We start from the raw sequence: 16,412 nt of genomic DNA on the forward strand, positions 1-16,412 counted from the left end.
ACACTTAATACCTTTTGAAAGTTTATTTTTCAAGGAAAGGGTATTGTATTATCTAGTTATATTATCCAAACAGGGTTGGCTAACCATGTTTAGTATGTCAGACTTTAGCTTTTAGCTACCAGGGCTGCAATGCAGAGGAAAATCCAGCTCTCCTAAATTGAGACCTTGCTTAAAATCAATTTGGGGTTAGTGTAGGTAAGAAAGTTTCTCTGACCATGGATGATGCAATCGAACCAGCGAAACAGTCCTAACAGCAGTAAAAAAAAAAACTTTCAATACAGACAGCAGTACTTTACTTTTAGGCAGAGGCTAACAAACAGTGTGGTCTTGAGAAACATATTCTTTTTCATCTTAAACATTGAAATGACATCCAGAGCTAAAACAAGTGTCACTGCTGAGTGAATACAAGCGAACAAGTGAACACACAAGGCTTTGAAGTTTTTATAGTCAGTGTTGACATAACTTCACTTGAGTATCTCTGTTGTGTCGCGTTCAGTGACCTTGAGTTTGTTTGTTTAAGTGTATGCTTCCAAATGACTGATGGTTGCACAATGTCTCTCTACTACAAACAAATGGAGCCAGACTGATGTGGGATTATCCTGAAACTAATACTTATTTTAGAGGGAAAAACACCTCAACTAAAGATATGGCGACTAATACAGTGAATTTTTGAGCTGGAGTGAAAATTGACCTTTTCTACATGGCTTGTGCACAGATTTTGCACCAATACGTCTATGCAAATGTCTTACGAAGGCTGCACTCTTAAAGAATAAATTATTATTATATATATTGTCAACAAATTCTAGCTTGGCCCCTGTCTGTCTGCAATGCTCCACAGACACTGCATAGATGATTGTAAACTCTGCTGGGCTGCTGGACGAGCTACATGATGACATCATTTCTAAATCAACCAAAGCATTATTTTTTGTATTATATCTTCTTTATTTTAAATGTATTTATTTTTCTATTATCTTCTTGTATTTTTTATTTATTTTTAATTGTATTATATTTAACAGTTTTTTATATCTTCTTTAAAAAGTTTATATCGGTGCATACCAGAAAACACAACAATATCAGTGTATCTGTGACTGACCAATATGAACCTGATATCGTCCGAAAGAAGAAAACTTTAAACATTTTAAATTAAATTGAAGAATTTTTCTACTATCTATATCTTCTTTTGAATCGTATTATATTTTATTGTTTTTTTCATAACTACTTTAAAAAAAAAAATTTGCATATCGGCCCATACCAGAAAACATACACCAATATCAATGTATCTGTGACCAACCAATATATAATATATCAGCTTGATATCGGCCCGAAAGACAGATAATAAAAAAATATTGAAATTAGGGTAAAAGACCTATACTTTATTTTAATTTGTTTCTTTTTTTATTATCTTACTGTATTTTCTATTTATTTTTAATTGTTTTATATCTCTTTCTTTTTTATATTTAAAAAAAAAGTTTCAATATCGGTGTATGCCAGAAAACATACACCAATATCAATGTATCTGTGACCAACCAATATCAGCCTGATATTGGCAGAAAGACAGGCAATTAAAAAAAGATGGAAATTAGGCAAAATTTAGGTTTATTTGTTTTCTATTATCTTAGAGTATTTTTTGTATTATGTTTTTCTGTTTTTTTATATCTTTAAAAAAAGGTTTCTGTCTCGGCCCATACCAGAAAACATACACCAATATCGATGTATCTGTGACCAACCAGTTTCGGCCTGATATCGGCCGACAGCTATATCAGTCAGGCTCTGCTAACAATCAGTCCTTACACCTCAGACAGCAATTTGCTCTGTAAATCCATTTAGCACAGTGACAAAGCAAGTCCAAATAACTTCTGTCTTTTGTTGTATTTTATGGCTGTATTCACGGCCTGGTTTGTAAGCCTGGTTTATTTAGAGAGAATAATTAAACTTTTAATTGAAAAGTTAATAGATGATTGCAGGTAAAAGAGCTGTTAAAAAACACGCTGTTCCTTTTATCCCTGCTGATAAAAACAGAATAAGTCTATCTTCGCACTTGAGAGACACCTTTTAAAAGACACTCGCACAGTAAGTCCTCTTATCTGGTAGGAGCTTAATAGTCAGAGCATGACTTTGAATCTTAACTGCCTTTCTAAGCGGCTTTTTTATTATCTGTTAAATGAAACCAGTTGACTACAAGTGAGACTCCCCAGCTGTCTCATAATCACGTGTCGTGCTGCCATGAAGAGCTCAGTCCGGTCTGTCAGCTCTCCCGCATCCCGCTCAGAGCCTGGACGATTGTTTGCTGTGAAAATGGGAAATGAAGAGCCTTGATTCAGCGTCTGGCAGGCTATCGCAGCGAGTGAGGGAGTGAGAGGGAGAAAATGAGACCAGACAGAAGTGGAGGGTCTTTCCACAGAGACCTTAGAGACAGGCTGCTTTAGTGTCACCATGACAACCTGGGGAAAATGAAGAGATAAGGGGAGTGGGTGTAGAAGAAAAAGATGGATGGCTCGGCTGAGAAGTAATTTTAAAGAGTTTGATTTGCCTTATGTCAGGTCCAGTCTCTCACCTGCTCTGATTGACAGGAAGAGTCGTTCACAGCTTCCCTGTAGAGAAGGTGTGTCATTTAAAACACTGATTTCCTGCTGTGTTAATCCACAAGCAGCAGGAGACCCATATAAAGTAGTCGCTAAGTGCAGAGACTTTGATTACTCATTAAGGCCTTGATTTGGGAATCTGGCCTCGGCACACAAACAAGTATTTGCTCAGGTTGTGGTCCAATAGGTACCTTGCATGTGTCGCAGCCTGCACTGTAGAGCTGTAGGTACAAGACAAACATGTTGGCATAATGTTAATAGTGACTGGACAGATTTTATGTGTTGTGAATACTGATAAGAGAAATGCATTTCCCTCAGCTTTCATCAGCCTTATGAGAGAGGCAAGGCAAGTTTGTTTATAAAGCACCATTCATACAAACAGCAACTCAAAGTGCTTTACACAGTTAAAAACAGAAATAACACATTAAGATGCAGAATACAAAATATGGTCAAATATAAGAATCGTCGGGTCAGAACGATGCGACAGTATGTTTCTTAACTCTACTTAGCTTTTAGTATTCCCACAATTCTCTCCCCTCAGGTCCCAGACTCCTTTGAAATGCTGCAGTGTTCGATATTTCTAATTTAGTTCCCTGAACTTTCCTCTTCCTTAGTTTTTATAATTCCCAGAATTCTTTTTGCCTGGAGTCCCAGACTTCTACTGCTGCAATGTTCGAGAGAACACAACACACAAGAGCAAAGATCTGACAGGAAATTCATGAAAACAAACGCTTGAATTCTGATATTAGATAAGTTTCAGTCAAATGTGAAAAAAGAAAACTACAAACCAGAAATTATAGGGTAAAAGACACACATTTTATCTTAAATGTATTTATTTATTTTTAATTATATTATATGTAATTTTTTATCGTTCTGTTTCCTTTATTTTATTTCAGATAATATTTCACAATTTATTTCTTCTTCTATCATTGTTCTATACTTTTTATTTATTAGTTTATTTATTCACTTTCCTTTTATTTATTTATTTTTATTCCTTGTTTTATTTCCATTTTTAAAAATTGTTATTTTTATTGTTTTGTTTTGTTTTTTAAGCAATCTTTTTTTTCTTTTTTTTTTTTAACAAGTTTTATTGCATTTTCATAAATGAAAAGAAAACAGAAACAAAGAACTGCCATCCATACAGAAAATTAAATACATAAAAGATTCTTTTCAGTTGCCTACAGTCTCTCTCCCAAACATCCCAGCCGTATCGTTACACACATTGTTCACCATATACACCGACCCCACATTAACCCTTTCAACTGTACAATATTATCATGAAGGCACAATAGTATGCCATTCAAAATTGTAACTAATGCACAGAGAGATTCCTATGAGCTCAGTCCAATTGTTGCTGGCCATTTTGTAGAGTTTTTAAGCAATCTTAATTTCCTTTGACCTCTTTGCTGTCCTGTGACCCTGTCTGCAGTTTGTGGAGACCATCTCGTCGCGGCAGATGGACATGCAGAAGTTCATCGCTGACGGCTGCAGAGAGGCCTTACTGGAGGAGAAGAGGCGCTTCTGCTTTCTGGCCGACATACACTGCATGTTCTCCTATCAGATCTGCAACTTCCACGAGAAAGTAAGCATGGACAGAGAGGTTATTCTGCACTTACAGATCCCTCAAATATGGATTCCTTTAATTCTTTTATCTGTGGTGTTTGCAGGCCAAAGAAATTATGGCTCTGAAGCTTCCCAGCTGGCAGGAGAAGTGCAGCGACATCACCAAGGTGCCGGACACGGTGATGACCATGATAGAGGAGCTGTCCACCACGCCAGAACAATCTCCGCTGGTCGAACGCTACAACAGAGTGAGTGTTAGCTGGGCTGTGAGATTAATCGCTGACTTTCATCGCACGATAAGATGTTTCAGAGGATAAAAACATTCCTAATATTACTTAAGAAGATTAAATCGTGTGGAGAAAAAAAGACTGTCCCTTCGAGGCTTTTATCTTGTGTTTTTGTTTGTAGTTTATCTAGCAGAGGTGCTGATATCTGATGGAGGCTGCTGTGGGTGAAGTGGTTGGTTATCAGCCATGGGAAGTCCTGCTTCTGTTGCTCTCTACTAAATGTGTTTTGGTTATTCATTACAGCGTAGGAGGGTGACAATGAGCTTCAGTTTATGATGTTCAAATTCATGCCTTGATTAGATCTTTATCCAGGTCACTTAGACAAAATGGTTGTTATAATTGCGTCATTGACATCTTATATTTGGAACATGTATTCTTTTTTGTCATCAGAACAATGTGGAGTCGTCGGTTCCTCCTCCAGCGCCACCACTGAAGGCACAGATCAGCCCGCTAGCTAACATGTTCAACCCAGAGCCCAGATCTCCGATCACCTCCTCTTCAGACCACAACTCAGGTACAGATGGCTCCTCTGTAAAACAACATATATGTACCTATGTCTTTCATATAGGTACATATGAAAGGGAACCAGATGTTTTAACAGACTGAGTTTTTAACTGCCATATCTGTATGATTATCATGAAGCTAGCTTGACATTTAGCTAAGCTTGTAACAGGGGGGAACTGCTAACATAACTCTCTCCAAACAAAACCCAACTGCTAGCATCTCTTAAGTTTATATTTGTTACTTTTATCTTGACTTTCATCTTTACACTTCAGTTTTGTATTGATTGAACAATAAGATGCAAGTTAACTAGCGATTTCAGGGGAATCAGGCTAGCAGTTACCCCCTATTTTCAGTCTTTCTGCTAAGCTAGGCTAACTGCCTCCAGGTTTTAGCTTTATAGTAACTACACAGACATGACAGCGGTAGCAATCTTTTAGAGGATTTAAATGTATAGATAATGTTTGATTTTATGTTGTTATCTGTATACAGTCATACCTAATCTCTCTCCACTGTCTTCAGACCAGGGCAGTCTCGGAGAGGTCAGTCTGTCCCGGTCCACATCTCAGTCGTCCGGCCTCAATGTGGGCAGGAAGCACAGGGTGAGGACCATCTTTCCTCACACGGCGGGCAACAACCAAACACTCCTCAGCTTCGACGACGGCGACATCATCTCCCTGCTCATACAGGAAGAGAAGGACGGCTGGCTGTACGGCGAGCTGGAGAGGACACAACAGTGAGTTTGTAACTGATTTCTTATTGCAGGATGTGTTTATGTCTCAAGCTAAGTTCACCTAATGATGTGTCATAGTTTAACTTTTTATTGTAGTTTATTATTAGAAAGTACTATGAGACAGACTAACAATGTTGAGTTTTTTATACTTTAAACTTTAGAACAGGATTATATAAAAGGTTTCTTTAAGTCTTACATGACTATTAAAAGGTGAACATAACCTTGAAATGTGAATTCCCCTCCTCACATAATAGATCTATGTGCAATCAAATTACAACCTCTGGCACACCCACAAGAGGAAATGTACTTTCATTCCAACAAACACGCAGCAGCACTGACACACAGGCGTTTTCCACATAGCTCAGGTTAGCAGCACTAGTTTCTGCTTTGTGTTTGTGAATATTTCACTGTGCTAATGCATCATGCCTGGAAATACAGAGTATGTAAGGTATGTTCAACATGACAGTCATAAAGCGTTCTCTCTCTCTCTCTCTCTCTCTCTCTCTCTCTCTCTCTCTCCTTCTCTCTCTCTCGCCCTGCCTAGCAACAACACACATGAAAATAAAGCCAGGTGCACACACACACACACATATAAACAAACAGGAGACATCTGGTCTTTTATATTTCAATCAACAATGAACACATTTTTCTTCATGGAAAACTTGATGAAGGGCGACTGAAATGAACTGAACTAGAAAAGCAATCAGAGTGAATTCGCATCTTTGTCCAGCAGCTGTGACTGCATGTAACCTGCAGGCGACAGAGAGGGGAAAATGTACCCTTAATATTCTCCAATACAAACTCACATCACACCTGTTTGTTCTGGTTTGATCAAATTATCGTGTCGGGAAATGTTTATGTAGAGGAAGTCGTGCTTGTAGCTGCAGCACAAATCCACAAAGTCGCCTCTGAGTCTGTGTGATCACAGTCATCCTCATCCCCCTCGCTCGATCAATTAACACCCATAATACAGGCGAAAGGATTACGGAGTGTTTACAGAGCTGCCGTCTAAATATTTTCATCCCCGCTTTGAAGCAAATTAACACAAGCCCGATCTCCTTCCTGCGTGTGTTTGTGTCATTAAGTGGCTTTTTGAATTGAAGTGGCTTTAATGCAGTCGGTGGCGGGTTGTCAAGAAGACGACATGTTGAGATAAATCACATTCATTCTGTTTCTTAGCAACAAATCCGGTGATTTGGTCTGATAAGCCATCTTTCCTCTAGTCGTGACTTGACAACAACTTCTGAGTCTTAGTGAACAAAATCTTTCATATTTCTTATGTCTGATCATCTGATTCAGGCGTGTTGTTTTTAGCAGCGCTGTTACAGCTCTCAGCTCTCTTTGCAGCCTGTTGTATCCAAACAGAACAGTGAAAGTCAGTGTGAGTTTTCAATCAGCAACTGAAGACGTTTTAAAATTGGCAATCTTCATTTCTGCAGAACTGATTATTAGACATATTTTTATTATCCCCTGGCCCACAAAAGCTGGAAAAATCGTGGCTAAGGTCTAACCTTTGAATAGCAAAACGGCTTGTTCGTTTCAGGAGGAAGGAAAGGCTCCGATTTTTTAAAATGAAAACAAACTTTACCAACGTGATTCAAAAACACATTAGAATAAGAGAAAATTCATTGCACAGCTAAAATATGATACCTATAAGAAAAAATTGCATTTTGTGAACAATGCCTTTTCACTCTAATGCCCAGACTTACAGGAGCAGATTGATTGTTCTTGTGTCTGTAAAGGTAAACATCAAGCTAATTAGCATGTGGCTAGCTAGCTTAACTCATTAAGAAACTATTAAGAAATTTGAAAATTTGTAGCCTCCTAGTAAAAACCACAATGTTTTGTTCAAAAAAATTTTAAGTGTTAAATAGCTAGCTTAAGTGGTAATTAGTTAATAGTTTATTAACTCTGGAGAGCCAGGCTAGCTGTTTCCTTGTGTTTTAGACTTAATGCGAAGCTAAGCTAAATGGCTGCTAGCAAAAGCTTCATATTTAGCTAACAGAAATGAGGGTGGTGTCAATCTTCTCTTCTAACGCTGCACCAGAAACCAAACAAATATGTAATTTAAATTAACTTTGTCATATCTTATCTTTTATTTTCCAAAATGTCAATCTAGTCCTTTAAACACGGCCATTATTCTGCACGTGTATGATGTAAACATTTATAGCTGCACTCTTAGCATGTTACAGGAACTCCAGAACAGTAAAAACTAATTGGTATCCAAATTATCAATGAAAAATTCAAATGTTTTTGAACTTTTTATATAAAATTGTTTTGATTCTGACGTGGTGTGTTTATCGCTCTCATTAGGCGGGGCTGGTTTCCCTCATCGTACTGCAGACCTTACACTGAGCCAGCGATATCAAACAGGTGAGAAAACATTACGGCATGCTGGGAAGTTAATCAGTGATTTGTTTTACAGCTGATGTACGATAGCTTTACCTTTATGTCATGTGTGTTTACAGCAACCTGGGCACGCCGGTGCGCAGCCTGAGTGTAGCCAGTCTGCCGGGGCAGGAGGAGGAACCTGTTCTGCTGCCGCCACCAGACTACAGCGATGACAACCCAATGGTGCCCTCAATGCCCTCGCCACAGAACATGGTCCGTACCAAATCAATACAGCATCTTATTTTCTGGATTAAAGATCATTATTTGAATATTAGCCTAAAAACTTGTGTGGTAAGAATTAATGTGCCATCCACAGTCATTGTGGCAGTGAAGAGTACTTAAATAAGCATCTGTTGAAAGGTTTGTCCTATTATCAACCTGCTTATCACAATGTTGACTGACTGGTGAAAATGGTATGAGTGTGTTGTTTCCAAAAAATTAACCAAATGGTGTGCCAAACAAGACTAAATATAAGGGATAATCAAAACCAACAAGTATGACAACTAAAAAAGACTACTCTTAACTAGTTTAACATGGATTAATGTTGGATGTTCGGTCCAGTTACATACTCACGGATTGTTATTTTTAACTAACACTATGTCAAGCTCTTTTTTAATGTCCTACAATAAGAATTAGAGGCTGTCATGTTGGTGGTTGGATGTTGTTAACTCATCATTATTTCCCTTCAATTCATCATATGTTAATCTTTTAAACCAGGATGCTAATGTATTTATAACAATGGAAGACTATAAATTTGAACAGACATACTGGTTACCAAGTAACTTTCAAAAAAAGAAAGGTCTTCCATTATATTTTGGAACAACAGAAGTACAACCAAACAAAGTAGTCCCCAAACAACAGACAGACAACGTCAGAGATAAGCTTGCTCACGTATTTGTGCATTTTTTAGCTAGTTAGCCAGAAATCTCTCTTGTGTGTTGCCTGAAACACAAAACAGAGAGCTAAAAAGAGATTTAATATTGGAAAATAATCCACAGTGTTGCTAGAATATATCTCCAAATGAGTGCTAATTTTTCTTTCCAACAGCTGGTTAAGTAAATTGGAAACTTTTGGCTAACACGTGTGCTTGTGATGAATATTTACGTAACTTTGTAACTATTTGCCTCTAGTTTGTACAAACTTATACAAATACTATGAAGATAAGGAAGAAAGATAGGCAAAGTAGCATAAGCCAAACAGAGATGGATTGTATTACTATGAAAGCTAAGACTTTAAGGTAGCATTTATGCTACTGAGCTAGTAGCTGGCCACTTCTGTTAAAAGGCAACTTTTGGCTATCTAGTGTGCCATATCAACTCGATAAGATGATATAAGTAAGGTTTGATAGGTACTGTAGCATCTGCCATGAGACATGCATTGCATTGTTATGAAAGCTCAGACTTTAAGGTAGCATTCAAGCTCATAAGCTAGCAGCTGGCAACTTCTGTTTATGTTAATAGGCAAATTTTGGCCTACAAGTTTGCAACATCACCTACTTGTGACAAATATTTATGTTACTATGAAAAACCTTTATGCTGCTACTAGCTAATATTAACTTCTACTAATACTATGAAGATAGGGAAGAAAGATAGGCAAAGTAGCATCAGCCAAACAGAGATGCAGTGTATTACTATGAAAGCTAAGACTTTAAGGTAGCATTTCAGCTAGTAAGCTAGTAAGCTAGCAGCTGGCAACTTCTGTTTATGTATGTAGGTAACTTTTTGCTAACTAGTTTTCAATCACCTTAAAGATGATGATATAAGCTATTGTGTTCAAAACTTGCGATATTTTTGACGCTATGAAAAACCTGCTTCAAGTTAAGTCCAATTTATGCTAATAGCCTAGATGAAAAGGTAAAATAGGTAACGTAGCATCTGCCATGACAAATGCATTGCATTGTTGTGAAAGCTCAGACTCAGGACGTGATTTTCAACATCCTCACCTCAGAAATGTGCAGGTTGTTTGTGTCTGATGCGGTTAAAGTCACAGAGACAGACAGTTTCACTCTTTCAACAGGTTAAGTGCCTTAAGGCCACACACTTATGATATGTTTGCGTGGTTGCTGTGTTTGATTAATGTCGGTCATTATAAATTCCATAAGAGAGCTTTCATTTCCTTGATATCTTTATGACATTACCTAAGTCATCTATGACTTTACAGCCAAACCCTAAAATGAAGTCACACATTTTAAACTTTTATACTGACTAAGCGTGTCTTATCAACCTCTCCTCGCTGCGTCATCATCACTCCACGCCCTAAAAACAGAGTGAGCCAGGAACACACCTCAATTCCTCCAACCAGTTCGAGGAAATACTATATTTATCTTAACTGCTATTTGCCTAAAGGAAATGTTTGTATTCTAGAGGAGTCTCTTTGTAATTTTTAACTGATTGAAATATACGTATCAATGGGGAAAAAATTTAAAATAAACCAGATATTTTCTTCATCTAAAAAATGCTCCCTGCCAGGTTTTGTTCAGGGGTGGAGAGATTAGAGGAGAAGGACAGAGTAATAGAGAGAGACATAAAGGACAAGAGGGGGCAGGCTCAATTTCATTTCCTGCACGGTGTCAGCTGATTGAGAATGAACTAGTGCCTGTCCAGCCGGCAGGCAGGCCCGGGCACGCTCCTTTCTCCCTCATCATCACCTCCCTCACTGCTCTGTCTGTACTTAGTGTCCTCTGTATCTGCTGCCTCAGGGTTTCAACACCAAATAAACCACAATGAGGGACATACCTTTGCTTTTAACCCATTATTTTCTTCATCTCACATTCTTCATATAATCTTTTTTAAACTTAAAAGCACGGCCAAAAACTTAAATAACACCACTTATAACAAGTGATTTCCCTCCCTTTGGCGATGTGTTCAGGGGCGAAGAAGGCTGACTATGCTCTTTAGGTTTGTTATTGTGACTGAGAGGCGAAGGTGGACCTTGTCACCTGTGCGCTGGAGACTTTTCCCCCTGAGTTTTGCCTCTCAGGCAGTATTCAGATCCATTCAACTTTTTATAACAGTCTGTAGAAAGACCATATTTGGCCCAGTTTTAGTGTCTCAGTTTCAGGGGTTAGCTCAAGCGCTGTTGTTATCTAACATGCTGCCAGCATTCTAGGATCAATAGTATGCATCGTTATTATTCAATATAAGCCTTACACATCAAGGAGGTTTGGAGTAAATTGAAAATGATGTTTTATCTTAATACTTTTTTATGTTTCTGGATTAAATTAGCTTATTTCTGGCAATTTTACCTTAAAAAGTTTGTAAAACAGGAAGTAAAAATAAGATTTGTCACTGATATTTTGAGCTTTTTACAGCCAGGAAATAAACAAAAGCTTAAGCTGAATTTTGTTATGTTAATGATTTATTTTTAAATGTGTACGGTCAGGGTTTGTTGAGGGAAGTACACAATGAAGGAGGCGGTGCTTCCTGAAAGACTGAGCTCAGGGAATACAAGTCTCATAAATCTTACGGTGGGTGCATGTCCTGCAAGTTGTCTGCCCTCTAAAGGACCAGCGAGATAATGCATGTTTTTATGCATTATTATTACTGACAACAGAGGTTTATTATAAAAGAAAAAAAAGGTTAAAGGTTACCTCTATCAGGCTTTGCGTGCACGCTGAAAAAACAATGATAAAATCTGAGTTTAAACACACATTCGTACCTGATTTCAAAAGACATCTTTACCAACAAACTCACAGGTTGAATTCCCCTGACATACTTATTAACAGCTGTAGCGTTCCCTGTGCACGTTCTTTACAGTACTATATAAGCAAGTATGCGCTACAGAAGCCCTTCAGGCACATCGCTCAGATTTATGTTCGTCGACTTTATCGTCTGCATGCTCACTTGGCTCTGAGCAGACGATAAGATTATCGGCGTCCTCAGGTGAGAGAAAAAGAGGAGTGCGTCTCTCACCAGCCTTTCTAGATTGTCTGGATTCCAAACTCGCTGAGGTTGAAGTTAAACTACGTGTCAAAGCTGATTGGGATGGAGGGAGGGGCGGGGGAAGCGCTGATGGGAAATCTGATCAAACCAGTCGGGTAGCACTGAATTTCTTCACAGCTGGAAGGAGGGTGTGGGTTTGTGGTGACTGTGGTGGTGTGTGTTAAATAATATCTGTTTGTCTGCTGCATCTTAAAGGGTCCTTTCTTCTGTGTTTTTGACAACAGGTGTCTTTAGTCAATGGGACTGCAAAGGCTCCCTTTCTAGGGTGAGTGACCTAACACGACTAACAAAAACTCACAGGTTTTCAAAATAAAGGCTCCGATAATGACCACGTTATGCAGCCAGAGTCATGATTATTTTCTTCTTCCCTGCAGAGGAGGGAATCCGTTCGCCACAGTCAAGCTGAGACCGACTGTCACGAATGACAGATCAGCGCCCGCCATCTAACGCACAGGAGGAGGATTTTCACCGCTGTCATGCCTTCAGGGGAGTCATGCATTATGGGACCCCTGTGACACACCGAATATCACCCCCAACCTGACATCTCACCAGCCTGCATGCTAGTCTACTCTCAGTACCAGTCTGCTCTGTCATAGGGATCCATTGTTTCCTGGCACATGTGTGTTTAACAAGGCCAGTGTGTGTTTTATTTTAGTCACAAGAGGGAAATATTTCATAATCAACACATGGAGAAACAGGAATTCTAAAAAGTCGTTTGTTTTAATGATGTGTTTGAGTGACAATTCACCCCAAAATGAACATTTAGACTTTGTCCGATAGCTGACAATACATTGCATTTCCTGTGGCCACTTCAAAATAAAAGCCACCTTGAGTTTTGGCAGTTGAGCGCTTATAAAGTGAAGAAGTGGCATTGTTAAATGTCCAGTTCTCATTTCTATAACTAACTAAAGACGGGGAACAGTTGGCAACGAGGCTAATAGAGGGATAGATTCCAGTGAATCCTTTGTGCACTGGCTGGCAAAGACTGTAAGGATGGGGGACTCTGCGACTGCCGCAAAAACACATACAGTAAATCATTCAGTAGTTTCTGAATATGGATATATTGAATGGCTATTGCAGAAAAAATGCCAACCATAAATACTGAAGTAGCATTAAAGGGGGGTATTATGCTAATTCCAAGCTTCATATATCACTCTGTGATACCTGTAGCTTAGCATAATTTACAGTTAAGTTAAAGAGCACACTGGTGCTCTGTGCCGGCCCTCATACAGCCTCTGCCTGAAGCGACTCAGTTAGCTCTGTCCCTTTAAGAAACCCTGCCCCTACAAGCCTGCTTTCTTCTGATTGGCCAGCTCTCCAAAGCCTGCTGAGGCTGCACTTTGTGACGTCACAAAAACTGTGTGAAACCTGTCGTTCACAGCAGCCTGCAGACTGAGCTGAGAAGCCTGGAGATTACTCCAACATACCTTTACCTACAGATTTGAAACTTCACCCACGTTTAGTCTGGACATCCAACACTGTAACATTATATACAGTATATGTCTTAAAATGTGAAACAGCATAATACCCCCTCTTTAAGGACCATAGATGAGAGCAACCCATCCGGCTACTTTTCCCAAAAGTTGTGGCCCCGCCCACTTTAAGGTGAAAACATTCCCTCTAATATGAATGGCGGTAAATAGGAATAATGTTAGTCGGTAATACTAGTCAGGCAAACAGCTGTATTATGACTTTTCTGATCAACGATCGGCATCGTGATATTAAAATAATCAAGGTTATAAGGGGACATGAGTGTCCTCTCATGTCTGCTTTCATCATAAATGATGAACGTCCCCTTCTTGTGAGCGGAGGTGTCATTAACTGGCATCACATACACGACTGTGTTATTAAACCTTTAGTTTTCATAAGAGGCTTCTACAATGATTTTCACCGTATTTTGTGTGAGATGCGCCAGAATTTCGTTTGCGAATGTGTGAAGAATCTGGTGACAGAGGCAGACTACAGCTCCTTCCTCCTCACTTCTTTTACCCTCCTTGCCCTTTGTGGAACTAAAACTAAAAACATTTTTTCACTGTTTGAGACACAAAATTTGATGCAGAAGCTTAAAGACATGGGGCCGCAGGTGATTTATATTTGTTTCGTTTTCACCCAAAAGGGGGCGTGGTCATTCTTTCGAACAGGAAGTGACGTGTGGCTGCTCTCATGTATAACTGCTGGCATCGGGAAATTGTTAAAACTAGCAAACATGCTAATTAAAAGATGACGTATTAAAACCAAAAACAGCTGCTTTCATTTTTTTCCCAACTTTCTGGCCTTCAAAATATCCTTAAAAAACACGAAAAAAAGTACAAAAAAATCTGAAAAGATTGTAAAAATGAGAGACACTTTATGTTTACACATTCTGTATTAATGAGAACTGCCTTTAAAAGCTCCAGGGGTGCGTTGTGTTCTTGGAGTCCCAAAAAAGCTGTTCGTTGTGGGGTGAACTGTCCCTTTAAGGTAGTTGTTTGTGCTGCAGTCGGTGCAGTGTTTGAATACAGAATGAAGAGAGGTGAGAAAAGAGATGAGTGTGAGCTGATGCTGATGAACAAGACGAGCACCCAGGCTGTCTTCCTGACTTGCCAAAAAAACATATATATTGTTATTTCTATTTTTATTGATTATTTTTGTGTTTCTTTTTTAAGAGGCATTGTGATATAAACAGGTAGTGAGAATGAAGGGAGAGTGACGTGTTGGGAAAAAAAAAAGGTTTGTCATTTGAGTGAAGGCAAAACAGTATGTCACTGTTTAAAACAAGGAGGCTATTTATATACAGTAAAATTGTTTGAGATATTTAAATAAGAATTGTATACAGGAGTCCATTCTGTGAAGGTGCCCCTTTAAATACGACAGCCACTGTGCTCACGATCCAGAGCTGCTTTTGATTTGACTGCTGGTCTGTGTTTTAAACGAGCAGAACGACCTTTTGATGAAGGGAATGTTTTTCACTCCTCATGGTTTCACTGTTGTATGATGTAGATTTTGTGTACGAGGCACAATTTATGCAAAATAAAAATGTACTTAACTTGTAGCCATTTGCAGCGTTGAAATAAAGTGGGTCATTGTTTGAAGTATTAACTGTTTTTGCCATGTATTTGCTTTACAGAATATAAATGTATGATGAGGATCTGATTGAAGAAACAGTTTATTACTCCTCATAGACCCACTGATGTTAAGTGTGTAAGTGAACACATCATACGGACATAGTTAATCTGCTTTCTACAGAGTACCTTGCCACTGTGTTGACCAGTGTAGTCTTTTTTTTCTCAATAAAACAAGATAATGTAAAAGTCAACATGATTAGTGTTTATGTTGTGTTTCCTGTTTACCTCTCACTGGCTTCTGGTAACGTTGTTTTCATACTTTGTGGTTGAAATTATGACCGTGCTATGTCTGTGACATAGTGTGATATAATCCAACCAATTGTTATACATTTTAATGTATCGGAAAATATACCTAAAAACTAAGGAAAATAGAGGTTAATGTGGGCTTAAACAAAGGTTGACCTGTCGCTCAGACAGTTATAGAGGAGGCTGTCAGTAGCATACTCAAGTACCCTGAGACCCTAGGTGTATATCTACCACATACCAAACTATTATGAGCAAATTATGCTTAAGAGTAAAGGTACTGATTTGCAGTGTGATCCTTTGCAGTCATACGTTTTTTTTTGGTGAAAATGTATTTAAAAAATCCGGCCTGAGGGAGCTCTGTTGGTAGTTTTATTGCGGAATAAATCTTTATCTTACTCATTCTTATAGGTGACCTCATGTGCACTGGTCTAATCAGACACATGATTGCAAACACCTGTTTGGCAGGGCGGGGAATTTCATCTATAGTAATCTATCTATGTCAGATGATAAAGTGGCGTAAAACGCATAAGAGCTCCCTCTAAAATGTAGTGGCGTAGCCTACAAGAATATAATAGTGTTAAGTAGTAGTGGAGCAACAGGGTAATAAGTATACAGCTGTTTATAAGTTTATTTGTGTGTAAGTCGTGTAGTGCAGTACTCAAGTGAATGTTACTTCCTCTACCAGCTGCATTTCCAACTTACTTGTCCAATGTTTGCCTTCAAGACCACTACGATCATCTGCTGTTGGTCTGTTAGAGGTTCCCAGCAACAACACAATAAAAACTGGGGATGCAGCTTTTTTCAGTTATGGCCCAAAACTGTGGAATTCACTACCCAGAGACATCAGTAAAGCCAGTTCATTAAATATCTTTAAAAAACAGCTTAAAACCTGTCTTTACATCTCTTTACATAACCTTAAGCCAGCTATGATTTTCTTTCTATTAATATGTTGCTGCATATATTTTTAAATGTTGTATTTTACCTGAGTTTTTTTGTTTTTTGTTACTACCAACTTTCAGTTTCTACTGTAAAATCATGAGCCGGCAGCGCCCTCTGCTGGAGGC

The 16,412-nt window shown here is 38.6% G+C and overlaps 1 protein-coding gene across 2 annotated transcripts in view; it reads left to right on the forward strand.

Annotated features, from left to right (window-relative positions):
• The window catches only part of baiap2l1a (BAR/IMD domain containing adaptor protein 2 like 1a), a 31,881-nt gene extending 16,613 nt beyond the window's left edge, over positions 1–15,268 (forward strand). Inside the window, exons 7-14 of one of the 2 annotated variants that reach the window (XM_069664334.1) lie at positions 4,012–4,164; positions 4,250–4,393; positions 4,823–4,946; positions 5,456–5,669; positions 7,980–8,039; positions 8,135–8,270; positions 12,223–12,263; positions 12,373–15,268. In XM_069664334.1, coding sequence (XP_069520435.1) covers positions 4,012–4,164; positions 4,250–4,393; positions 4,823–4,946; positions 5,456–5,669; positions 7,980–8,039; positions 8,135–8,270; positions 12,223–12,263; positions 12,373–12,445 — 945 coding nt within the window. In that variant the 3' untranslated portion in view covers positions 12,446–15,268. The remainder of the gene's footprint in view (positions 1–4,011; positions 4,165–4,249; positions 4,394–4,822; positions 4,947–5,455; positions 5,670–7,979; positions 8,040–8,134; positions 8,271–12,222; positions 12,264–12,372) is intronic. The other variant, XM_069664335.1, reaches the window with a different exon arrangement.
• Positions 15,269–16,412: the final 1,144 nt, after the last annotated feature.

Source organism: Semicossyphus pulcher, unplaced genomic scaffold (genome assembly GCF_022749685.1).
Source record: "Semicossyphus pulcher isolate SPU_LCO1_2020_fin unplaced genomic scaffold, fSemPul1.0.p SCAF_16, whole genome shotgun sequence".
Taxonomy (NCBI): Eukaryota; Metazoa; Chordata; class Actinopteri; order Labriformes; family Labridae; genus Semicossyphus; species Semicossyphus pulcher.